General features: G+C 48.7%; 1 protein-coding gene across 3 annotated transcripts in view; it reads left to right on the forward strand.

Moving 5' to 3' along the window:
• Positions 1–26,357, forward strand: part of SF3B3 (splicing factor 3b subunit 3) — a 55,311-nt gene that overhangs the window by 23,061 nt on the left and 5,893 nt on the right. For all 3 annotated transcript variants that reach the window (XM_042860245.2, XM_005310121.5, XM_005310120.5), the window contains exons 12-25: positions 551–702; positions 1,223–1,378; positions 1,809–1,964; positions 5,868–6,011; positions 6,889–7,011; positions 8,698–8,852; positions 12,726–12,900; positions 13,839–14,044; positions 14,909–15,065; positions 17,060–17,185; positions 18,944–19,156; positions 21,238–21,336; positions 22,151–22,294; positions 23,068–23,172. In XM_042860245.2, coding sequence (XP_042716179.2) covers positions 551–702; positions 1,223–1,378; positions 1,809–1,964; positions 5,868–6,011; positions 6,889–7,011; positions 8,698–8,852; positions 12,726–12,900; positions 13,839–14,044; positions 14,909–15,065; positions 17,060–17,185; positions 18,944–19,156; positions 21,238–21,336; positions 22,151–22,294; positions 23,068–23,172 — 2,111 coding nt within the window. The remainder of the gene's footprint in view (positions 1–550; positions 703–1,222; positions 1,379–1,808; positions 1,965–5,867; positions 6,012–6,888; positions 7,012–8,697; positions 8,853–12,725; positions 12,901–13,838; positions 14,045–14,908; positions 15,066–17,059; positions 17,186–18,943; positions 19,157–21,237; positions 21,337–22,150; positions 22,295–23,067; positions 23,173–26,357) is intronic.

Raw genomic sequence — 26,357 nt, forward strand, 5'->3', positions numbered from 1 at the left:
ACTTCCTTTTGCATTAATACTAAATAACTCCATCCGCCCAAGTCCATTAGAAGCCCTTATTGATGTGAGTAATCCTAGTGAAGTCAACAGAATTGCTTGGGTGCGTAAAGGTCTCTAGGATGGGGCCACTGAAGCTGAGTCTTTCCAGTGCCTTCAGTGGGAGTTGCATTGGGCCCTTAAATTTCCAGAGTTGAGTGGAGCAAGCATAGACTTCAAGGTTTCTGCCTCTCTTCTTATCAGTTAAAGGGCAGCTGTAGGTGGTACGGTCTTCTAGAACCCAGCATATCACAAGCTGACTTTGTATTCTGAGCCATCACCTGAATCACTGGCTAGATCTTGAACCTTAGAGGGTCTGAGGTACAGTGCTGGCTAATTCTCTTCTGTGGTGTTTCCTGAAACGAACTTCTGCGTAGTGCTGCTAGTGGATGAAGGAACTACTGTTGTAATATTTTTGAGGAATAACTGTTAGTCATTTGACAGTCTCTTCCCTTTTGTTTAGAGACCTTGTATCTAATCAGCAGCCCTTTTCCCTCTCTCTCTTCCTGACCAGATGAATTTGATGCCTATATTATCGTGTCCTTCGTAAATGCCACGCTGGTGCTGTCTATCGGAGAGACTGTAGAGGAAGTGACTGACTCTGGATTCCTGGGTACCACCCCCACTTTGTCCTGTTCCTTGTTGGGGGATGATGCTTTGGTACAGGTAAGGTTACCCTCAGACATCCTGTCCACCTGTATCTGCCATTCTCTACTTGGTGCAGGACCATGGCTTCTTCGCTACTCCTGATGTCCATGCTGAAAAGGCTCTGCCAGAAGTTCCACAAGCTTGGCCAGTGTGGACTTCTGGGAACATGACCCTGTTATCCAGGCTTCTCTCCTTGTTCGCCTTATCAGTAAGGTTGGACCTACTGGAATCTGTTGTCCCAAGTTCCTCCAGAGCTGGTTAAAACTCAGGGGTGACAGGCTCCCAGTCCTGTGCCCACAGAGGTTTTCAGAGGGTCCCTGCAATGAGCCCACTGGAGAGAAGTCTCCAGCTTGTAGGTTGCTTTGTTGTACAAGTCTGTGTATTGTATAATCAATAGGTCGAGAATTGCCTAGAATGACCTCTGGTACTGGACACTGTCTAGAGCCACTGAAGCTCCTGTGTCAGAAAAACAAGGGAACTGGGTCCCGTAATGGGTGGGTAAGTTGTATTTTATTTCTGTTTTATTTTTCTGCTTTAGGTTTATCCAGACGGCATCCGGCACATCCGAGCAGACAAAAGGGTTAATGAATGGAAGACACCAGGAAAGAAAACCATCGTAAAGTGTGCTGTGAACCAGAGACAAGTGGTGATAGCACTGACTGGAGGAGAATTAGTCTACTTTGAGATGGACCCAGTACGTGGATTTAAAACTGCAGAGAGTTTTGATGTAGAGACCTGAGGCTGGGTTACAGCCTCAGTGAGGATTGAACCTCTGACGTGTCCTCAGAGTAGGATTCAGTAGGGAAGTGGCCTTTTAGAATGGGCCCTGGGCGGGACTCCATAAAGCCCGTAGAATGTCATTGGATGAGATAATACAAATGGACAAATCTTCAAAGGCTTGTTTTGGATGGAGCAACCCAACCCCCCAAGTCTGGAGCTCAGGCTCAAAATTATGTGCTTTCTCTTAGTTCTGTCTTGTGTTCTGGTGCTTCCAGTGTTATGTGAACTAAATTTGAAATCCAGAGCCTTGTCTTGAGCAATGGTTGAAGGTTGAGGTGGGTGGTTGTGTCTGACCTAGTTTGCCCATTGCCTAGTTGATAATCCTTTTGTGCCTTTCTTCTCAGTCAGGACAGCTGAATGAATACACGGAGAGGAAGGAGATGTCGGCCGATGTGGTGTGCATGAGCTTGGCCAACGTTCCTCCTGGGGAGCAACGTTCCCGCTTTCTTGCCGTCGGGTTGGTGGACAACACTGTCAGAATTATTTCCCTTGACCCTTCGGTGAGCACATCCTGAGATCTGCTTTTTTCTTTGTGCTTGTTCTTTGCTCCTTGCAACTGGTCTGAAGTCTTCCGACACTTTGGCTTTAGAGCTTTTGTAGAGTCTTAAGACCAGAAAGAACCATTGTGATCATCTAGTCTGGCCTCATGTAGTACACAGGCCAGAGAACTTTCCCCAAATAATTCCTAGAGCAGATGTTTTAGAAGAACATCCAGCTTTGTTTGCTTCCTGTGCTGCCATGTCCTTATTACATGAATGCTTCAGTTGGGATTGTGTCGTGTTATCGAACCAATACCAAGATACCTTCCATATAGTCATCCGTTGCAGACAGTACAATAGTGTTGCCATATTTTCTTCTGCCTCAGATTTGGATGTACCAATGGTCCTAGGTTTATCCAGGCATTCTGTGACATTAAGATTAGGGTGTGTCTGCACAGCAGCTGGGTGGTGTAATCCCCCAGCACAGGTAGACGTGCACACGCTTGAGTTAGCGCTTAAAAATAACAGTATGGCCATGGCAGCTTGGGCTAGCCACCTGAGGACAATCCCACCAGGCTCTCTGGGTACATATTTGGACAGCTAGCCCGAGCCACCGCCCGTGCCGCTGCAGCCACGCTGCTGTATTTAGACACTAGCCCGAGCCGAGCTAACACGTGTCTGTTTACCGATGCTGGGACGTACACCTCCCAGCTGCACTGCTGTCGCCCACCCTAGCTCTGAGGGTAAAACTTGTGGTGTGCCTTTAGGGAAGACACTTGTGATGTGCCTTTAGTAAACTCCTTACTCTGTTTACTTTGGGCCTGATTCTCAAGCCACTCCACCCAGAGAGCTGCTGTTGAATCTAGTGGGAGCAGCTACAGAATGGAGCTCAGGATTGGATGTTTGGGGAGTTTGCTTCTGCTTTGGGGTGCTTTGGGAAAGTTGCCCATCAGTGGTACGGCACCAACACTCTGCAGACATAGAAGTCTGTAAAATTAAAGTTTGTCATTCTTTGCCTCTGCACCCTTGTAATTAGAACAGTCTGTTTCTTCAGCTAAACATAGTGCAGCCTGTGAACGCTCTTCCTGTGAGTTCCAGAATTTCCTTTACAAGCAAAGTTTGATGGTCCAATACAAACCAGAGTTTTTAGCCAGTGATGGGGAATGAGTAAAATTGAGTGTGTTTTGTCCCCCTGCTGAATCAGGACAGCGTGCAGTGTTTGATTTTGAACCCTTGGCAGACTCCCCCATCACAGCTACCCCTTGATGTCCACAATCAGTAGGGTCTAAAGCAGGGGTGGCCAACCTGTGGCTCCGGAGCCACATGCGGCTCTTCAGAAGTTAATATGCGGCTCCTTGTATAGACACTGACTACAGGGCTGGAGTTACAGGCACCAACTTTCCAATGTGCCGGGGGGTGCTCACTGCTCAACCCCTGGCTCTGCCACAGGCTCTGCCCCCACTCCACCCCTTCCCGCCCCCTCTTCTGAGCCTACCCATGCCCTCCCCCCCCAAGCCTCCTGGACACCACAAAACAGCTGATCGGGAGGTGTGGGGAGGGAGGGGGAGGCGCTGATGGGTGGGGCTGCCAGTGGGTGGGAGGCACTGGGAGTGGGGGTGGAGCTGATGGGGGGCTGCTGACATATTACTGTGGCTCTTTGGCAATGTACATTGGTAAATTCTGGCTCCTTCTCAGGCTCAGGTTGGCCACCCCTGGTCTAAAGGCATAGGAGGCTACACCTTGCCTCCATCATAAACTCTCTGTTTCCAGTAGGCACAGACTGGTTTCTCAAGCATGGTTGCTGATGGTCCCCTTGCAGACTTCTACTCATCCATTTACCTGAGGCAGAGAGCCTTTTTTTAATGGATAGTTAAAATAGGCTTAGTTTTACGTTACCTTTTCATGGTAAATATTAGGGCTGTCAATCGCAGTTAACTCATGAGATTAACTCAAAAAGATTAATAGCGATTAATCGCAGTTTTAATTGCATTACTAAACAGTAGAATACCAACTGAAATTTATTAAATGTTGGGTGTTTTTCTATATTTTCAAATATATTGATTTCAATTACAACACAGAATACAAAGTGTATTTTATATTGTTATTTTTTATTACAAATATTTGCACTGTAAAAGTGAAAAACAAAAGAAATAGTATTTTTCAGTTCATCTCATACAAATACTGTAGTGCAATCTCTTTATCATGAAAATGCAACTTACCAATGTAGAATTTTTTTTATGTAACTGCGCTCAAAAACAAAACAATGTAAAACTTTAGAGCCTACAAATCCACTCAGTCCTACTTCTTGTTCAGCCAATCGCTCAGACAAACAAGTTTGTTTACATTGGCAGTAGATAATGCTGCCTGCTTCTTATTTACCATGTCACCTGAACGTGAAAACAGGCATTCACGTGGCACTTTTGTAGCAGGCATTGCAAGGTATTTATATGCCAGATATGCTAAAGATTTGTATGCCCCTTCATGCTTCAACCATCATTCCAGAGGACATGCTTCCATGCTGATGATGCTCGTTGAAAAAAATCAAGCATTAATGAAATTTGTGAATGAATTCCTTGGGGGAGAATTGTATGTCTCCAGCTCTGTGTTACCCGCATTCTGCCATATATTTAATTTTATGACAGTCTCAGATGATGGCCCAGCACATGTTCTTTTCAAAAACACTTTTACTGCAGATTTGACAAAACGCAAAGAAGGTACCAATGTGAGATTTCTCATGATAGTGACAACACTCAACTCAAGGTTTAAGAATCTGAAGTGCCTTCCAAAATCTGAGAGGGACAAGGTGTTGAAAATGCTTTCAGATGTCTTAAAAGAGCAACACTCCGATGCGGAAACTACAGAACCCGAACCACCACCACCACCACCACCAAAAAAAATCAACCTTCTGCCGGTGGCATCTGACTCAGATGATGAAAATGAACCTGCATTGCTCCACCCTGCCTTGGATTGTTGTTGAACAGAACCCATCATCGGCATGGAAACATGTCCTTTGGAATGGTGGTTGACACATGAAGGGACATAAGAATATTTAGTGCATCTGGCATGTAAATATCTTGCGACACGAGCTACAACAATGCCATGTGAACGCCTGTCCTCACTTTCAGGTGACATTGTAAACAAGAAGGGGGCAGCATTATCTCCTGTAAATGTAAACAAACTCGTCTGTCTTAGCGATTGGCTGAACAAGAAGCAGGACTGAGTGGACTTGTAGGCGCTAAAGTTTTACATTGTTTTGTTTTTGAGTGCAGCTATTTTTGTACATAATTCTACATGTGTAAGTTCAACTTTCATGACAGGGATTTCACTACAGTACCTGTATGAGGTAAATTGAAAAATACTATTTCTTTTACAGTGCAAATATTTGTAATCAAAACTAAATATGAAGTGAGCACTGTGCACTTTGTATTCTGTGTGGTAATTTAAATCAATATATTTGAAAATGTAGACAACATCCAAAAATATTTAAATAAATGATATTCTATTATTGTTTAGCAGTGCTATTAATCGCAATACATTTTTTTAGTCGCTTGACAGCCCCAGTAAATATTAGACCCATAGGTTTTGTGCCTGAACTGGTTGCTAACTTTTTCTGACACTTCTGACTGCTTACATTAGGCCACCAGCCTCTCGCTAGAGTGCTCAGCAGTTAAGTTCAGGACCACTACCCATTGTGCCAGACTGCTCAAGTGCAAATGCAACATCATTTGGGGAAAGCCAGGAGGTGAGGCAGATGGATCCAAAACTCTTGTGCACTAGGAAACCATAAATAATTCTCTTAGGGTTTCCTATGTGAATTGAACACTGTTCTTTACAAATTTTGAAAGGTGACCTTTAGGCTCCTTAGATAGAAAGCTGGATCTCTTGTGGTAATTGCATGTTCGTGTCCCTTTCTGTCTCTTACAGGATTGCTTACAGCCCTTGAGTATGCAGGCCCTCCCTGCACAGCCAGAATCACTGTGTATCGTGGAGATGGGTGGGGCAGAAAAACAGGATGAGCTGGGCGAGAGGGGCTCCATTGGCTTCCTGTACCTGAACATTGGATTACAGGTGAGGCGTACTTGCCTGGTTCCTACAAGCCCTTCCGAGAGACATTCAGCCTGAAAGACTTTATTAAATGCTCATTATATTGTCCATTGCAGCATCCTGAGACTTTCCATGTGGACATCCCCTGTCAGGATAGAACGTCTGAGTCATGCAGTTAATTCCCCTTTGCATATGGGCCTGTCTGGAATACCCCAGTTGCTCCAGCTGTTAAGCAAGTCCCCATATGTAATTAGATTTTAAGTGAATTACCCCCACTGATCAAAAGAAAGCAAATTCTTTGAGACGTTGCCTAGCACTAATCATGCATTTTTATGCTTTGGCTCCCTTTTGAGAAGAGGATGATTATAAAGAAACTATTCCCTCCATGCAATGTTCTTGGGCAGCTGTGCAGAGAGCGCCTTGAGGGCAGAGCCCGGGTGCAGCATGCATGTCACCCCAGGGTCTGCTCCAGTAATCTCCCTGTTGTCCAGTCTTTTGTACGAGCAGAGCTAGGTGATGGTGTGATAGAAATGTTGTTTTGATAAGTCCTACGTGGGGTAAAAATTACCGGGCTCTTCTAAATAGTCTAGCCCAGGATCTTTACTTGGGCATCTTGTTTGTTGCCAGACTGTAACTCTTTGATCATTAGGGAAGAGGGTTTGGGTGAGAGGAACTGTAAGGTGCTGCACTTGGAATCTGGGGTCAATGACCAGTTCTACCATAGACTTCCCTTGGGACTTCGGGAAAGTCGCTTTGTGCCTCAGCTCTTAAAAAAAGAGAGAGGGAAAAACAGACTAATTAGTTAAAAACTGCATCTTCTCTCATTAAGTATAATTGCCTCGGCCAGTATTGTCTCTGTGATCGTGGACTAAGTGAGTTTTCTCTCTCGCCTAAATGAAAGAACGGTGTGCTGCTGCGAACTGTCCTGGATCCAGTCACTGGAGATCTTTCTGATACCAGAACCAGGTACCTTGGCTCACGCCCCGTGAAACTCTTCAGAGTCCGAATGCAAGGCCAAGAGGCGGTAAGTAAAGCAAGATGCCACGGTGTAGTGTCAGTATTGGTCACTGTGCAGTGTGCCAGCTCCCCGCGTTGGTGGGAAGGGTGGAGAACAAGCCTCTGCTGCACAACAGGACCAGCTTACTGTACAGGAGGAAGAGCCGGGTGGCTTCATTCTGGAGCTGCTTGGGACATAGCTCGTGCTTGACATAACCACCCTGGTTTGTGTCAGTCTTGCCTTGGTTCTTAAGCGATGATGCACTGCAATGCTTGTCGGACTGCCCTCTTTGTGCTGGGACTGTGCTAACTGGCAGGCCACTCCACTGCTGTACGTGTAAAAGCTCTGAGCAGATTCTGTTAGGCACGTTCAGTGTCTCTTAGCTGACCTCTCCTGCCCGGATACGAAGGCTGAAAGCTCTGCATGAGCATCCACACAGTCTCCGGCTGCCTGATGTGTAGTGGCATTTATTTTGCTTTGACCCAAAGCAAGTTATGGTCTCCTCCTGTCTGTGTTAAGAGGGCTGGAGGTGTTTAGCCAGGGACTAGTCAGCTGCCTTCCTCTGTGGCTGAAGCAAAACATTTGGAGTTGAGGATCCAGGCCTTTAGAATCGTATTTGCAGCCCTTCTGTTGTGGCACTGGGGAAAGCAGCCAGCCCTGGGTTCACCCGGTTTTGGATCACACCTCGTGGGTTGAGAAGTGCTGGGTTCGTGATGGCCAGTGCAGGGGACGGGGTGAGGGGGGTCTGGATTCTGCTCTAGGTTGTGGTACATTGGGTAAGTCTCATCTTGCTGTACACAGTCCCCTCATCTGTAAAATGGAGATAACGTGTATTATGGAGGATTTGAGGCTGAATTCATTAATACCTGTAAAGCTCTTTCAGATCCTTGAAAGAGAAGTGTTAAAATAGAGCAATACATTTTCTATTCAGAGGCCAAACTCTTGCATTCCCCTCTGTTCTGAGATCAAGTGACACCCCCTGAGTCTAATGTACGTTATTTAGTATAACTCTGTCTGGCTGCCCAGCCAAGAACATGGTCATCTCCAAATCATTTTAACTAATAATTGAGGTATAAATAATCCTTTAGGTTAAAGCTGAAGGAGTTTTAAGTCTAATTTTTATGCTCTAATAAATTTGTTAGTCTCTAAGGTGCCACAAGTACTCCTGTTCTTTTTACTTTGCACTGTTTATGCCATTTGTTTGCTTTCTGCACTCCTCTTAGGTTGACTGCAAATACACTAGGTAGCTCCATTTATGTTTCTAATCAGTGTCACTTTTCATGCACTAGCACAATACTGCAATATTCAGCTTGCAGCATGACAGGGAATGTTTGTTTAAAGAAACCTACTTCCTTTGAAAAACAAAGTTGTTTAAAAAGAAAAGCCATGTAAGCATTTCGGTTGATATTGGCTTTTGTAGAGAAAATTGGATTTTCCAAAACTCCGTTTGGGACCAGGTTGCCATGACACCGTTCTTGTAATCAATGATGTCTGAACTGGGAGGTTGCTCCCTTGGAAGTTGCTCCTTAGAGGGGGCGTGGTTTTGAAGTCAGTCTCTGGGCAGAGTGAAATTATGCCCACAGTGATTGATTGGATTTTCCAGTGACTAAGAGTGTAATTGCTGGAATGTGCACACTCTGTTTAATGCTGCAGGGAATTAACTTGCCCCTCATGTCCAGATTGGTGAAATTGCTGTCTCTCTTCCTTCCCCAGGTGCTGGCCATGTCCAGTCGCTCATGGCTGAGTTATTCTTATCAGTCCCGCTTTCATCTAACCCCCCTGTCCTATGAGACTCTAGAGTTTGCATCTGGCTTCGCTTCTGAGCAGTGTCCTGAGGGCATTGTTGCTATTTCCACAAACACATTGAGGTAAGGTTGATGAAACTCTCATGCTTCTGAACCAGAGGCGCTGGTAGCTCTCAGGAGGGAGGAGAGGGCTGTAGAGGCGTTTCAGTTTGTTGGGATCTCCTGGTGTGATGCCTGGATAAAGAAAGTTTTTAACATCACCTGCCTCTCCCTAAAAGCACTCTTTCACTGCAGACACATTTGTTCATATTCAACATCTGGCAGTTTTGCACCAAGCTAATTTATAGTGTTTGGGAGAATTTGCAGTAAAAATCCCACCTCATTGGGATCAAAAGATCTTTGAGCTTTGTCCCCCACTGGGAGATGGTCAGGCACCTTTGAGCACAAGCCAGTTGGATGCACAGTTGGTTCAAATATTTCACCACCTCATCATTTTTAATCTGTTTCTACCAGTGGATCTGCCGCTCGGCCTACAAAGGGCATTCTGCAATCTACTCAGCAGCCCCATTTAGGGTTTCAAGCCATGACTAGAAGCCAGTTTTGCTCCAGATATTCTGTTTTATTAAATTGTCCAAATGTTGTTAATTCTTCTCCTACCAAGATTAGTAATCCAGGGCGTTCCCGTGGGGCAGGGTTGCTCCATGTTTGTAATAATTGGGATAGTTTTCAACTTTGGAACTGGTTTACCAATTCATATTCTTATTAATATATTTTAAAATCCATTGCAACAGTGTCTATCAGCTGATAGCAAGATGCAGACTCCAGCACTAGGCTCATAAAATGCAACTTGTAGTTAATTTGTAAAAGGAAAATTTTTTTATGGTGATTGGTGCTTCTGACCTTGAGTTTTTAGGTCATTGAATAAAATGGGTGTAGTTTTAGGTGTATTTTGTTCAGGAACAGTCTGATCTTATTTAAGCTAATAGCCACACTCCCAATGGAGAAGTTTTGGTGGCAGGAGTGTGGAGGAATAGAAAAAGGAGATAACAGCTTCCTTTTGTTCTAGAAGAATCAAGTAGAGCTACCAAGTAACGTTGTCTATAATCCTGTTCCTTTCTCCATACCTACCGTATTCAGTTACGGTTTCTCTGTTCTGATTAGATTGTAAGCTCATCAGGGCAGGACATAAGAATACTTAAGCCTGAAAGCACCTTGTATGCTTTTAGTGGCACTATATTAAGGTGAGGTGGAAGATAACCATATTTGGGCAATTATAATCACAGATCAGTTTTATTTACAGAGCAGTACTTTTCTAGCAAGGCTGAGTTCTTGTGCATGTTTCAAAACATTTGTTCTTAGCGTCCAGCTTGGTCACCTCAAGATTTTAGAATTGTATACGGTTCTCAAGGTCGGTAGCTGTGTTAGACCAGTAGGAACACAGACAGACTGAGCAATTGGTTTATTTGGAAATGCACAGCGGAAATGTTTATTACAGGAACTTGTCCCCTGCATACTGTGCTTGTATTTCAGCAAGTTGCAGTTGAGAGGCATTATTTGCAATGGTTCTGATTCTCATGCCTCTAAATGAGAGGAGATTACAACACCGCTGAAAAAGAACAGGAGTACTTGTGGCACTAACAAATTTGTTAGTCTCTAAGGTGCCACAAGTACTCCTGTTCTTTTTGAGGATACAGACTAACACGGCTGCTACTCCGAAACACCACTGAGAAATAGGATACACAGTCGTTGAGTGGGAAAGTATACAATAAACTGGAAATAGGGGAATTTAAATGCATCTGGCCAAGCTGCAGGAGAAGTGACTGAAGGGCATGTCGAGTAGCTCTCTTGGATTTCATCACTGGAAAGCGCAGCGTGGGATAGCGACATTGTGAAAAGGGCCACGATGGGGACAGCTCCCCATTCTGTGGAACAGCCATGCTGCCCTTTTTAGCAGGGCTCCCAGAGTTTGTTTAGCAGCTTTCAGAGCACTAGGTAGGACGGCTTTAATGTTTGGTTTGGGTTTTGCTCATGGTGTGGCTCATTTGTGTATTACGAAAAGGCAATGAACTACTACATGTGAAGGCTGGTCTACCCAGCAAGAGCTGTGCATGGGCTGGCCTCCCTGACCTAGCTTAAATCCAGCTAGCTGGGTAACAATAGCAGTGAAGGCAGCATGGGCTTTGCAGCAGACTCACGAGCTGACTGTGTATTCAGGCTCTGTGCTAGCTTTGTACTGCCTGCTTTGAAGCCCATGCTGTCTTAGGTAGGCTGGCCCCAGCAATGGGGCCCTGGAGAAATGAGTACATCTATGGTGGTTTCAGCATTTGGAGTATTTCAGGTCTGGGATCAGGCACTGTAGGAGTATCGTATACAATCCCCTTATAGCTAGGAGATGACACTTCTAATATGTGCCCAAAAAAAAGTCCAACCAAGTGGTCGAAAACACAACTACTGATCCACAACGATAGTGCAAAGCTATTTTATAGGCCTCTGTTTAGAAAATGCAACTCCACTTCTAGCTCACCACTGTGATTTTGTTCTGAGCCATTGTTTGCCCTGGCCAATGCCAAACGTTTTCTCATGGAATGTCTTTCCTTAGTCACCCATTGCTTGGTTCCCAAAATACCTCATTCTGTAGGCCACCAGAAAGGTCCATTAGTGGTCCATGAATTGCTGTACAGTTGGATGTATTTTCTAACAAAAGAAAAGTAATTCAACTACAAACAGATTTTAAAATGACTCTGCTCTTACCAGGAGAGAGAAGGAATTAAGTTTTTCTCTGTATGGGGAGTTCTGTGGCTGGCCTACTGTAATTTGGCTGTATGCTGTAAAAATACAGAAAAGGGAAAGTGCTTCATGAACTGAAAAGGCTTCTCTGTAGGAAATGGAGTAAGTTTTTGGCTTGAAAATCAGAGGAATGGCCATGTTTTTTGTGTTGCCTGTTCATCTCTCAGCCCGGGGCAGTGGGGGGATAATTAGGAAGATAAGTGAAAATAAAGGGGAAGCTTAAATTCAGGAGCCCTGCTTTATGGGACTACAAACAGGCACTTTCTTCTTGTCTGTCCTTTTTGGCATATTAAAGCATTTGATGGTTTTTTAAAGGAATCTTTCTGAAGGGACTCATGGTTATTCTGGCTCCAGATGAACTGGCATTTGAGGAGGCGAGCTACAGAAAGACCAGTCATTCAGACACTGATATTTTTCTTGTCTTGTGACTGGCCTGATTTTCATCGGAGAAACTTTTGGGGCCAGCTGTAGCCTCTAAACCACATTTGGACTCAGATGCCGTATTCACAAGATTCCCCAATTCCATTTATTAACCTTTTTCCCCCCTCATAAAATATGATTTCTTTTGCATAACTGCACCATTTGCAAAAGGCTGTTGATCACCCACCACTCATTCGGTCATCTCTGGCATAAATATAGCATGGTCTCATATATAAAACACGGAAGTGGGAGTCATAGGAGACTTGGATTCCGTGCTCAGTTCACCCACTGATTGAGCCAGTCTCATCCCTTCCCTGTAGTTCAGTTTCCAGCCTGCAGAGTGGGGTCATCAAACCAAATGCATGAGATTAGTATGATCACCTGTAAGGGATTACAAAGAAAGTTCCCTTCTTCCCCCTCGCACACAACACTGCACAGTTGGCCGGGTGTCTTGGAGGCAGGAACATTCACTTTCCTCTGAGGCATCAGATATTGGCCTCTGCCAGGAAACTATTACCCAGTCCATTGCTGATCTCTCACGTAGCTCCGATACAGCATCCACTCCAAAAAGCTACAGTGCTATTGAGAACTCCTTGGGTTTGTGCTCTGAAGAAAGGACATTGCTCTGAGGGTTGGGAAAGAGCGATTAGCGCTCTCGCATCTGGCCTGGGCTGCTGAGAGAACATTGATTCATGAGATGATAGCTGAAGACTGAGCTCTATCCTCGCTGTCTCTGGGGAGTGGCTTGTGTTGGGAGTTGCTAAATGTGGCCTTTCTCTGTCCATGTAGGATTTTGGCGTTGGAAAAGCTGGGGGCAGTCTTCAACCAGGTTGCCTTCCCGCTGCAGTACACCCCCAGGAGGTTCGTCATTCACCCTGAGAGCAGCAACCTGATCATCATCGAGACAGACCACAATGCTTACACCGAGGCCACGAAGGCCCAGAGGAAGCAGCAGATGGCTGAGGTAATCAGGATAGCTCATACATGCACATGTGTCCTGAGCACGAAGGGCGGGATGGATGGAGTGCAGTGCAGGCCTGTGGGGATGGCAGGAGAGGTTGCTCAGAGTCCTGCATTGAGAACTGCATTCCACTTACAGTTTGGGCTTGGGCTAGTCACTTCGCCTCTTCCTCAGTCTCCACGTGTAAAACTTAATGCTCAGCAGGTGACCCTGTGACACTGAATGTTTGAAAATCCACTTGAGCTCCTCTGAAGGAGCCTGTATAAGGACAAATTGTTCTTTACGGTTTGCTGCTGTTGTTTTCTTAATAGCGGCCTCAGACTCCACATTGCCAAATGACTAGTGGTTGGTTTTCTAGTTTAGTTGAGGCTCTTCCACATAATCATATTTTCAGCAGATAAATCACAGTCCAAGTGCTGCCGTTCACAGCATGCACTACCCTGGTGCCTTGACAGACATTGCAGACCTTTCCGCTGAGCAATGATCCTGCTTGTGTATCACACGTTCTCTAGAATTTGTTGTTGTTATTGCTGAGGTTACTTGGAGTTGAATAGATTGTTTTCCTCAAAGATTTCTCTGTGGCATCAGCTGGTGTTTTGGAGGCTGTCTCCCCAAAGCAATGGCCCCATGGGCAGTGAGGAATCAATGGTGCCATGCTTTTGAGCTCCATAGCAACAGGCTGTATTGTAGCAAGGCGAGCGGCATCATGGCCTTGTAGGTTTCTTGTAGGTGTTGAGCTCTTGGCTCTCTGACTTTGTAAAACAGAGGCTTTAACATTCACTTGGCTTTCATATTAGTAGCACTTTGCCTTGGGGATCTCTCTCCATTGAAGCTCATCTTCTAAATCACCACCATGCCAAGCAGCTTGGGTATCAGCCTGTCTCGAAACGAACCCCTCTTGTGCTGAGTTCTTTCTCTTCCTGCTGTAATGTGTGCTGCAGGAAATGGTGGAGGCTGCAGGTGAGGACGAGAGGGAACTGGCCGCAGAGATGGCAGCCGCCTTTCTGAATGAGAACCTTCCCGAGTCCATCTTCGGTGCTCCCAAGGCAGGCAATGGCCAGTGGGCCTCTGTTGTCCGAGTGATGAACCCCATCCAGGGCAATACTTTAGATCTGGTCCAACTAGAGCAGAACGAAGCTGCCTTCAGGTAAGGAACAGTGCCAGACACAGTTTCTGGCTGTCTTGTGCTTAATACATTGCTGCTTATTTTGCCCAGACGTTGATTGAGTTGAAAGGCCACATTGTTGGGAGGCTGGGTACTAAACCCCAGTAGACGCCTCCCTGCACGCCGAAGCTCTTACCTTCCCATCGCCCAGCCCAGTCATGCAAGGTGGGCATAGGCACTAGCTCTTAATGCCAACATGTTCACTGGACCTTTAAACAAGCAGTTGAAGGACAGCATTCTAAAAAGGCCCTATGGGGTGCAGATGATAGGAGCAGTTGTCCTTGTGTTCCCCTCCCTTCCTTAGCATCCTCTCTGCATAGATTAAACTGCCAAGCAGTGTTGTGGGTGCATTTAAAAGGGCAGTTACTGTGTATAAGAGAGAAATCACAGCAAGGAAGATGAGTCCAGCCGACTGACCCGCAGACTGTCCATTTTGCTTTGTGTAATCGGTCCTCGAGCCGCCTGACCCTTGTGCTGATGGGCTGAGCATCACTCAGGGGAGGAGAAAGATGAAAGGAGGGAGAAGCCGTTGCTTATAAATGTCCAAAACATAAATTCCCTCTCAAAAGAAAAAGCAGCAGCCCAGATTCTCACTTCCTGCCTGGGCACAGTGACTATTTCCTGCCTATATTGCTGTCTAAAAAGGACTACTCAGGGTGTGTTTGGGGGGAGCTGAGTGGAGGGGATAGATGAATGAAATCAGCATTGTGAAGTCAGGCTTCCAAAGCTGTCACCCAGCTTTACCATCCGTGTATGACATGCAGAGCCTATCCCGAGGCAGCTCTGGCTTTGGTTTCTGTCCTTTGCTCACACTAGCCTCTGGGCACCTGTCTGTGTTGTCCCCAGTGTGGCAGTGTGCCGATTCGCCAACGCCAGTGACGACTGGCATGTGCTGGTGGGAGTGGCCAAGGACCTGATTCTGAACCCCCGGTCGGTGGCTGGTGGGTTTATCTACACATACAAGCTGGTGAATAATGGCGAGAAGCTGGAGTTCCTACACAAGGTGAGCGTGCCCTGCGTGGAGTGGGCTGACCTCTCTTGTGCTAACGTTGGGGGAGGTACAGACCAAGAGAGGAGGAAGGGAGCCAGGCAAATCCACATTGAAGCTCACTGAGTGCATGAGAGGCCCAGACAATCTTCAGATGAGTTTGGAAAACTGACCACACTAAACTACACTTTGAGTCCGCTTGAGATAATCTTGTTCCAAAGCATATACCAGATAGACTGTGTCAGCTGCCAGCCCCACATTCCTTCGTGTGGCTACTGCCAGTATAGGTAAATGGGCAAGCCCTGAGCTGTCCCAGGCAGGTGATAGTCAATGCAGATGCAGGAACTTTGCACAACTGGCAGTAGCTCCAAATCTCACTACTAATTTTCCAGGGCACCTCACTGGCACTGGTTGGGCTCTGGCAAAGTGACTAGATATTTGGGGAGACTGTAGACTAACCATCATTTTTCTCCTGCTCTGGAAACTTTGAAGGAGGGAGAAGTCTGTCTGCTTTCCAGGAGGAACTGGCAGGAAAATTCTGCATCCAGAGTTACTGTCTATCTAGCTGCTTGTTTGGCCCCAACCCCATAGTATCAGCCCCTCACAAATATCAGCATGTTTATTCTCGCAACCCCCGTAGGCGATAGGGAAGGATTATCCCCCATTACCGGTGGGGAGCTGAGACCCAGAGAAATTGACCTGCCCGAGGTCACCTGGGAAGTCAGTGATAGAGCTGGAGATTGACCCTGGGTCTCCTGAGGCCTGGCCAGTGCCATGTCTGCATTGCCATGCGCCGGATTGACAGGTAAGGACTCTATTCCCACTCCCAGAGAACAGTTAGTGAGGTTAGAGGGGGGAAATACTGCCATTTTAAAATGCAGTATTTCCACGCTTGAGCTTTCATGGTGGCTATTTCTTTACAAAGCTGACCTGCACTCAGGTCACTTGTCTTGATGATGAAGGTTCCCTGATACCCAGGTTTAGTAGCATGGCCCTGTGCACCTTCCTTTGGTTACATGCATAAGTGATTTGACTGCTCATAGTAGCATAGATCACTTGATGGACCTCCAGGGTTTCAGCAGCACCAAGTATAGTTGAGAAATGGGGATGTGCTAAAGAACGTAGTGGCTTTCTTCTTTCTTCCCATATTTCCAAGTTCATCAAGAGGGTTCTGTCCTGGGCGAGGGCCGCTATGATGCGTTTTAACGCCCCCCGTGTAGCTCACAGAGCTAGCTGGGTGGACTGGCTCTTGTTAGCCAGTGTGACCAAACCTGGAAAAATGTGCTGATGACTGTCAGCACCAAAAACGCCAGTGGAATTAATTTTTTCCATTGTGATGGCTGTTGGGTCCTTTTGGATTAACAAGAACATGGCATTATCCTTAGGAAAATTTGCCTGTATTAGAGCTGCCAAGGACATCTTGAGCTCTTTCAGATTTAACGTCTTCTCCACTGGCTGATCCAGAACTCTTACTGCAAGCACTGAATCGGATCGAGATTTCTGAGACCGAAAGATTGCTGATTGTAATCTGAACTGGATTTAGCAAAAAGTAAAATCTTCTTCATGCCGCGGAAACAGTAAAGCCCCTGATTGGGGTGACAGTGCCTTTTCTGCCTTGCTGCATATTCTGCTCAATTGCTCGTAGAATGATCTCCACACTCAACTCCAACTCTCATTTAAGTGCTATGTCAGATATTCAGTGGCGTGGGAGTATCCTATCCAGGATTGCATAAGCACCAATAAATCATGGTGTTCCAGCATATAGTGTACTGCTGGCATGGGGGTTAGGAATTCTGCAGGACACATCAAGGACTCTGATTAACCTTGGCATTGAGAACTCCATTGCCAGTATCAAGGCTTCAAAGCTTCAACAGAACCACTGGATAAAGTCCATTCTCCAGCTCTGCTTTATTTTTCAGTAAAGGTGCAAGTACAGTCAGTTGTCTTCGGGGGGTTTTGTTTGTCTCACTGGACTTTCTAATGTGGGTTCCTTTCACCTCCCTGCATAGACCCCTGTGGAGGAGGTACCTGCAGCCATTGCCCCATTCCAAGGCCGAGTCTTAATTGGAGTTGGAAAACTTTTACGTGTATACGACCTGGGCAAGAAGAAGCTGCTTCGGAAGTGTGAGAACAAGGTATTGGCTTTGGTTCTTGATGGGTGCCATTTCTTGGGGTGAGGGGTACGAGTAAAGAGTAACGCTTGGGGATACGTTTTCAAAGCAGGGTTTTAGGTGTGGTACGTTCAGTGTGAGTGTGTTTGTCCTATATAAACTCCACACCAGAGGGCCCCATCCAAAGTTCTGGGTGCCCTGTACATACACCCCAAAACAGAATAACCTAGGAAATACCGAGTAAAAATCAACCACAGCAGCAAGGTCTATCATTTGATCACCAGTCATGTGAGCAATACACTTTAAAACTCTGCCACGCTTCGCTTCTAGACAGAAATGTCAGTGGGTTTTTCACACACTTGTTCTAATGAAATGCACAGTCCCTCCAGTACTGCGGTATGATATGTGGGTCACCTCTCCTCTAAATACAAATTGAGGGTCTGGTAACATTTCCCATTTGACTATATGGGAGACACTTTCACCCCTTACACTAGAGGACAGTAGATTCTTCCAAGAGCCCACGGAGTGATGAGGCTCTGGAGTGCCATTTGATCTGGACACACTGGAGAGCTACAGTGGGCAGCTGTTAAACTCGTCACTCCTTTACGGCCACAGAAGGTGCTGTGTGCCAGGACAGAAGTCAAAGGCTGTGTCTACACTGCACACTAAGCCCGGGTCTGTGGCACCTGGGCTTGTGGACTCGGTGTTTCCAAGTCTGCGCTTGAGCAGCCACACTGCGTTGTAAACCTGGGTTTACAGTTGCTGGGCCTGGGTGTCTCAGCCATGCTGATGGGTCCGTACTGCACTACGCAGATCTTCTGACTCAGGCCTGCGGCTTGAGCTGCATCCACACTGCAAAATGAGAGGCCTTGGACCCAAGTCTCAGTGGGACTTGGTCTCTGAGCCACCGCCGTATTAGTGTCCTAGGACCTGGGTCCTGAGTGCTTGCTGACCCGAGTCAGACTGACTTGTGTGTGGACATTAGAAAGAGTTGGGCTCAGACCTGAGTCAGAGCCCAGCCTTAGTGTCCAGTGTACACATACCTAGAGAGGCTCATTAGGTTCCATTAGGACTGCCAAGGAAACTGCATTCCTTTAAGCTCTAGGCATATGGTGGGGGGTGTTTTGCTCTGCATGGCTGATACGTTATACAGCACAATAGCAGTTAAAGAAACTGCAAAGCACTTTTTCTAGTGCTTTAGCTGGCTGCTTCTCTTCCCATTTCCTTCCCCTGCAAACTGCAGGTCTTAGGCCAACCTCTGGTTGTCCACTGCACATAGACACACCAGAAATCCACAGGGTAAAAAGGGAACATGGAGAGGACAGATTTTGCCTAGGTTTTGGCTCCCATCACAACTTGCAAAATTTTCTTCTCGGATGCTTTGTGACCGGAGCTGTGAAGGGGCATTGCCTGGCCTGGAGGTCAGGGGACATAGTCAACACATCTGTAGATGTAGAGCTGGCATCTGTGCTCCTACACACACCCCGGTCAGGCTACTTCTGCTCCAGACAGGGTTATTTATGGGGTCAAGAACTGTGCACAGCGGCCACTGTAGTTCAGGTATGCACTAACACCACTGCCACTGTCCATGTTCTGGAGCCATGGTGGGTCAGAACTGCAGCTGTGGTGTCGGAGCCAGGGTGTAAAATTGGGGACTAGTCGATGGAGCAAGGAAGAAAAGGCATTTAAATGAATTGAGTCGGGTGGATTTTCTGAGTTGGAATGAAGCCCATTTGAGTTCTTTATCAGGGCAACTTACTGTTGTAATTCCCTTTCTAAAAGCACATTGCCAACTACATCTCCGGCATCCAAACCATCGGGCACAGAGTGATTGTGTCAGATGTCCAGGAGAGCTTCATTTGGGTGCGCTACAAGAGGAATGAGAACCAGCTGATCATCTTTGCCGATGACACCTACCCCCGCTGGGTCACCACCGCCACCCTCCTTGACTATGACACTGTGGCAGGAGCAGACAAGTTTGGCAACATCTGTGTGGTGAGTACGTGTGTCTGAACCGTCAGGACACCCCAGAGACCGCAAGTACTCACTGGGAACAGCCACGTGTGTCTACAGAAATGAGAAAATGTATGTTAGTTAGAGCCAACGCCCTATCGCTAGCGTTCACTTGTTACAAGTGCCCCTTGGGACAGTTATTTGTCAGTGAGATGGCTGGCTGTTGTAGTTTCACAGCATAATATGCAAAGCAAACAAGTTAAAGCATTGGCATCAGAAACCACCATACTCAAAAGTTCACTGAACTTACTTAAAAATAAAAACTTTCAGGGCAGATGTGCTCTTGACCTTTGGTAGCCACTGAGCATTCCCTGATGCTTTTGTCAAGAGCAAGGGTATTTACCTTTTTGTATTGGCCAAATCCCAGCTCTGGTGTTTAGCTCTGCCTCCAGAAATTCCCTGCGCAGTTTGGGTTGGTTACAGAATTCCATGCTGCTTCCTGACCTGTTCTTCCCCCCACTGGGGGCTGAATTTCAGTGGCACGTGGACTGTGTCTCCTGGTGGTAGTCTGATCGGTTTCTAAAGTGCACACGGTGCGGGTTTCGAAGCCTGAGTTCTAGACGTGTCTAATGTTACTCAGCTAGTATTTGGCTGAGGCACAAGCCCATCCTTGTCTGTCATTACGCCCCAGCCTCTGTCAGGCTGGTCTGGCACAACTTAGCTTCACCTCTGTGAACGCACTCTGTGAATGCCGGTGCTAAGGCAGCCAGAGACCTGTGCCATGTGACCAGTTCCGCCCTGGTGACTTAGCTCTTAATTATCATGAGTTTTATCTTATTTCCCCGTATGTTCAGAGGAAAAGTTCAGAGAAGGGCAACTAAAATGATTAGGGGGTTGGAACAGGTCCCATATGAGGAGAGCTTAAAGAGGCTAGGACTTTTCAGCTTGGAAAAGAGGAGACTAAGGGGGGATATGATAGAGGTATATAAAATCATGAGTGATGTGGAGAAAGTAAATAAGGAAAAGTTATTTACTTATTCCCATAATACAAGAACTAGGGGCCACAAAATGAAATTAATGCGCACAGTCAACTTGTGGAACTCCTTGCCTGAGGAAGTTGTGAAGGCTAGGTCTATAACCGGGTTTAAAAGACAACTAGCTAAATTCATGGAGGTTAAGTCCATTAATGGCTATTAGCCAGGATGGGTAAGGAATGGTGTCCCTAGCCTCTGTTTGTCAGAGGGTGGAGATGGATGGCAGGAGAGAGCTCACTTGATCATTACCTGTCAGGTTCACTCCCTCTGGGGCACCTGGCATTGGCCACTGTCGGTAGACAGGACACTGGGCTAGATGGACCTTTGGTCTGACCCAATACGGCCGTTCTTATGTTGTGGGTGCTGTATCCTGTGTTCTTACTCTCTGCACTGATGCATACATTCTTCCCTTTATATCCTGACACTGGCCACTTTCTGGACTTGACAGTATAAAATGGTGCACGCTGTTTTTAATTACACTGGTGCCAAGAGATGCATTTAGTTTAGGGTGAGGATAAACCTCCAGGCTGGCCTCTTTGGTGAAGGAGCTGCATTATTAGTCACCTTTCTATCTTCCTGTTCCTGTACAGCCCGTTAACACTGCTCTACTCTAGGAAGTTGGGCTGCCTTAACTACGTCACTCAGGGCTGTGGAAAATGTCTTGCCCTGTGCGACGTAACAAAGCCAACCTAAACCCCAGTGTCGACACCGCCAGGTCCCTCACCCTGGCTACTGCCTCTGAGAGGTGGATTCACTGCAGTGGTGGAAAACCCTCATCTGTCACTGTAATCAGTGCCCATGCTACAGGGCCACAGCTGCAGCAGCGTTTCTGGTGTAGCCAGACCCACTGCTGTGAATGACAAGAGATGGGTCATTCCAGGGGCCTAAGGATTTCCCCAAACACTCACGCATCCAGCCTTCCTAGTGCCCCACACGCATGCCAGCGAGGGTCTGTGTTGCATTCCCACCAGACCAGAGCACGTGATGTAATGCAAACTCAATGCCCCAGTGCTGGCAGTGTCCTTCTCTTCTCCGTACGGTGCTGGCAACAGACCAGCAGGCTGACTGTGTCCTGCTTTGTCAATACAGGTGAGGCTGCCTCCCAACACAAACGATGAGGTAGACGAGGATCCGACAGGCAACAAGGCTTTGTGGGACAGAGGGCTTCTCAATGGAGCGTCGCAGAAGGTAACCTTTGGGCGGAGAGGCAATCAGCCCCTCTGTGGAGCTGTGCAGAGTGAATGCGAGTGCATCTTTGGGGCTCCATCCTGGGGGGAGATGAATCCTGCCGGGTAAGGGTCTGTAACCAGAATGGCCACAGCCAAGCACCGTCCAGTTCTGAGAGCACTGGCGAACACCTACAGAGAAGTGAGTCTCTGGGAATGGGGCAAGGGCCCCCAGGTTACATTTCTCCTTCACTCCCCTGCCCTCTTATCAGCCACATCCATGTGTGTGAAGAGCTCTAAGCCGTAAAGTGCTGGATTTTGCTGCACACTCTCCGGTGGAAGAGCTTGTTCCATTCCCCACTCCTGCTCCTGCCGGTAGAGCCATGCAAATCCGCCGGTATCCGCTTGATATGTGTGGACCATTGACGCGGATACAAATTTTGGATCTGCACAGAGCTCTGCCAGTAAGAGCGGGCAGGCAGCTGTGAGGAACTGCGGCGCGGATCCTCCATCTGCCCTGGGCAGAGAGCCTGGGGGTAGGGACAGGGGCCGGGGGCTGCTCGGGCCCCATGCCCAGGGCAGGTGGAGGGTCTGCCGCGGGTCCCCACAGCTGCCAGCACGTCTCTCCCCGACCAGGCTCCAGAGTGGGGACGGGGGTGCCACCTCGGAGTCTCAGTCCAACCCCTGGTGTAGAGCCCTGCAGATCCGCGGGGTTTGCGGCTCAGATGCGGATACACATTTGTGTATTCACGCAGGGCACTGCCTGCCGGCTCCTTTTGTGAGTACGTCTGTGGATGAATTCCAGAGGAAAATACTGACCCATGACTTGTTTGCAGGCTGAAGTGATTATGAATTACCACGTGGGAGAGACGGTGCTGTCGTTACAGAAGACCACGCTGATTCCTGGAGGGTCTGAGTCTCTCGTGTATACCACCTTGTCAGGGGGCATTGGTATCCTGGTCCCCTTCACGTCCCACGAGGTAAGAGCCATCCTGCTGCAGAAGCACTGCATGACTGCCCAGCCACACCCAGCTCCTGTGTCAGCCTCCTCTATTGCCTTGTGTGTGTTGGTCGTAGACTATAGGGGACTGCAGTTTGTGAAAGTCAAGTGTGCAACAAAGCTCCTGCGAAAGGGAGCTGGTGAGATCAGGGCATATGGAAGGAGGGTGGGAAGAGACAGAGCCCACTAACTGGTCTTCCCTGTGACTGCTTCCTTAGGAATGAATCACAGGTGCTTTGCTGTCTGGGATGGATTTAAATAGTGGTGCACATGTTAAAGGGTTAGCTAAAGTATGGCCCACTGAGTTATATGGCTTGGGACAACCTGAACCCTATATGGTAATAGGAACGTGCAGCTTGTAGCAGCTAGCTCCAGTGCTTGATGCTCCATCTTGATTCAAGCAGAGGCTGCTGGAGCATTGCATGCTGGGAGCTGTACTACTTTGGCCACACTTCCATCCTACACGTGAGAGCAGCTGCCACTTGTTTGGATTTACGCAAGTTTGGGGAGCCCGTTGTGTTTGTGGCAGGCTGGCAGCATGGCCCTGGGTAGGCCGGTATTGGATGCTCCTGTCCCAGTGAAAAAGAAAATCAGTGTCTGGAAGTGGTGGGGGGGCCTTTGTGGCCAGGAATTAACTGCGCTGTGCAGGGCACAGGCTGCTAATGGAGTGTGACCATGTCCTGATGTTACTCCAGCCTCACATGGGTGGGAGGAGCAAATTGTTCTACCTCTCAACTACTTCTGTCCCTTCAGGATCATGACTTCTTCCAGCACGTGGAGATGCATCTGAGGTCGGAGCATCCCCCTCTCTGTGGACGGGACCACTTGAGCTTCCGCTCCTACTACTTCCCAGTTAAGGTAGGTCAGGAGTCTAGATCCGCCCTGGCAGTGGTAGCCAAGGTTGGCAGGTCTGACACCGGACACGTTAACTGTTCCAATATATCATGTGAGCGTGTCATGGAATGACAGGCCCACAACTCCCTCCAGGGAGCTTGTGACAGCATAAACTACGAGAGTGTGAAGCTGATGTCACAGAGCCACTATTGAATGGCATAATACAGAATACTCCCAGTTATACGAGTAGTGGGGGGACATGGATTTTATTCAACTAATGGAGAGTTCTTCTTCGAGTGCTTGCTCATATCGATTCCAATTAGGTGTGCACGTGCTGCGTGCACGATCGTCAGAGAATTTTCTACCCTAGCAACACCCGGTGGGTCAGCTGTAGAGCCCCCTGGAGTGGCGCCGTCATGGCGCTGGATATATAACCCAGCCGACCCAGCGCCCCCTCAGTTCCTTCTTACCGCCCGTGATGGTCGTTGGAACTGTGGAGCACGGCATAGCTGTTCTCCACTCTCCCTAGCTTTACTTGTTCATTCTTGTAGATAGTTGTTGGTTATATACTTTTAGATTAGTAGTTTGTTGTTAATAGTTTTGTAGAGTAGTTATAAATAGTTAGCGGGGGTTAAGGGGGCTATTATCCCCCCTTTCCCCCCCCCCCCCCCCCCCCCCGGCGCGCAGCCGGGCTCATGCCCAAGGCTCCTGGCTTTAAGATGTGCGGGACCTGTGCTAAGCCTATGCCAACAGGAGACCCTCACGACTCTTGTCTGAAGTGATTAGGGGAGTCTCACCAGACGGGCAAGTGTAAGATCTGCAAGGCTTTCGGGCCAAAAAAGGACCAAAAAGGAGCGGGACTTTAGACTTAAGCAGCTCCTTATGGAGGCAGCACTTAGCCCAGATCTCCCTTTGGCGCACCAAGTTCCGGCACCGAGCGCCTCAGTGCGCAGCGCCCCAGCGGCACCCTCCGGTACTGCACCGCGAGCAGACGCGGATAAGGCCCCATGGCACCGTCTTCCCTCAGCACCGCGTCCGCCGCAAGCCCCTCGGCACCGTTCCCTGTCTCCGGGACATAAAAGACCCCGCAAGACCCAGGACGTTGTCGTCCAACAGGCACCGGCTCCCCCCGCACCGGTGGTATTGCCACGTCCAGCTTCAGAGCGCCAGAGGGTGCAGGCATCGTCAACACCGTTGAGTCCGGCACCGGGTGTAGGGCCCTTGAGTCAGGGGCGGACTGGCTCACCGCCTCATCCTGTGGTTGAGCCCTGTTTCCCTTCTACTCCGGAGACTTTTGCAACGTCGAAAGACCTTATCGTCCTCACGGAGCCACCGCCGTCTCAGCCCGCAGCACCGCATCCCCTTCGCACAGTGCAATCCAGGGGCAAGCCTGCCCTGATATGCCCTCCATCTCCGAGCGAGGACTTGCGGCACCGCTCCTGGTCTCGGAGCAGGTCCCGACGCCACTCGCAGTCCTGGCACCGATCTTCACCTCAGCACCAGTCGTACTCGCGGCCCAGATCTTCCTCCTGGCACCAGTCTACTTCTCGCCATCGACCTGAGCATCGGTACCGGTCGGAGTCCAGACGCAGTTCCCGGCACCGGTATGAGCGCCGCTCCCGTTTGCGAGGCCGCTCCCGGCACCGAGTCTACAGACGGTCTTCATCTTTGCGATCCGGATCTGGATCCCGGCACCGGCATGGTCATTGGCACCGTTCTCGATCCCGGTACTGCTCACCGGCACCGCGCAGAGACTGCTCGCCTGTGGACCAACGCCGCTCAGCACCGTACCAGGACGAGCCCCTGCAATCATGCTCGGCACCGCCCTGGCCCTCAAGATCAGCGTCTCGCTCGTTGGAAGGGGCTTCCTGATCAGCATACCCTGCTCAGGGTCAGGCTGCAGATGACTCGGGTCATTGGCAGGAGGGGGCAGAGGACCCTAGACAGGACCCTGCACGTTGGTCTTTCTGGACCCCATGGGCATATCACCAAGCTCAAGGGGCTCCACCAATGGCCTCTCGCTCGGCACACTCTGAGCCCAGGGTTCCTGAGGCCACCATCTCCCGTCCTCCCCCAGGGGGCATGGAGGCTCCAGTGCTGACACCCACGCAGGCCCCAGACCCCGGTGCAGGAGATCCTGCACATCAGGGACCCTTGGAGCCGGACCCTCATCTGGATCCTTTACCCCCTGAGGCGTCGTCCTCATCCTCCCCAGATGAGGCGGTGGCGGGTACAACAGCCTCAGGCCCACCTCCAATAGATCTCTGTGCCCACCAAGACCTGTTGCGTAGGGTGACACGGAACATGGACCTACAGGCTGAGGAGATAGTGGAGGTGGAGGACCCAGTGGTGAGCATCCTCTCAGCTGATGCCCCATCCCAGGTGGCGTTGCCCATTATTCGTAAGATCCAGGCTAACGCTAATGCCATATGGCAAACCCCGGCCTCCATCCCTCCCACTGCCAGAGGTGTAGAGAGGAAGTACTTTGTCCCCTCTAAAGACCATGAGTACACACCCTCCGCCGTGTTCACTAGTAGTCTCCTCAGTGAACGCAAAAGAGCGTCATGGTCAGCAGGCGGCAGTGCCCAAATCGAAGGACGCCAAACGCTTCGATTTGTTTGGGCGTAAGGTGTACTCAGCGGGGGGTCTGCAGCTCAGAGCCGCAAACCAACAGGTGCTCTTGAGTCAGTACGATTACAACTCATGGAATTCCATGGGTAAATTTAAAGAGTTGGTCCCCCAGAACTCAAGAGAAGAGTTCGGGGCCCTAGTGGAGGAAGGTAAAAAGGTGGCTAGGACCTCCTTGCAGGCCTCCCTGGACATAGCGGACTCTGCTGCCAGGACACTAGCATCTGGGATAGCTGGGATAGCACCTGGACGCGTCTCCTGGCTCCAGGTTTCGGGGTTACCGCCAGAACTGCAGCAGACCCTGCAGGATCTGCCGCTCGAGGGCTAGGGGTTGTTCTTGGACAAGACAGACTCTCTGTTGAAGAGCCTCAAGGACTCCAGAACCATCATGCGCTCCCTGGGGATGCATGTCCCAGGACCCCAGCACAGGGCCTTTAGGCCCCAGCCACAAAGGTTCTACCCTCCTCCTCGTCCAAGACAGGACTTCCCCAGAAGGCAGGGGCGAGGTAGTAGACGGAGGTCGACCGGCCCCCAACCCGGTCAGAACCAAGGCCCTCCTAGACCACCTTCAGGATCTAGGC

Source organism: Chrysemys picta, chromosome 14, assembly GCF_011386835.1.
Source record: "Chrysemys picta bellii isolate R12L10 chromosome 14, ASM1138683v2, whole genome shotgun sequence".
In the NCBI taxonomy this organism is placed as follows: domain Eukaryota; kingdom Metazoa; phylum Chordata; order Testudines; family Emydidae; genus Chrysemys; species Chrysemys picta.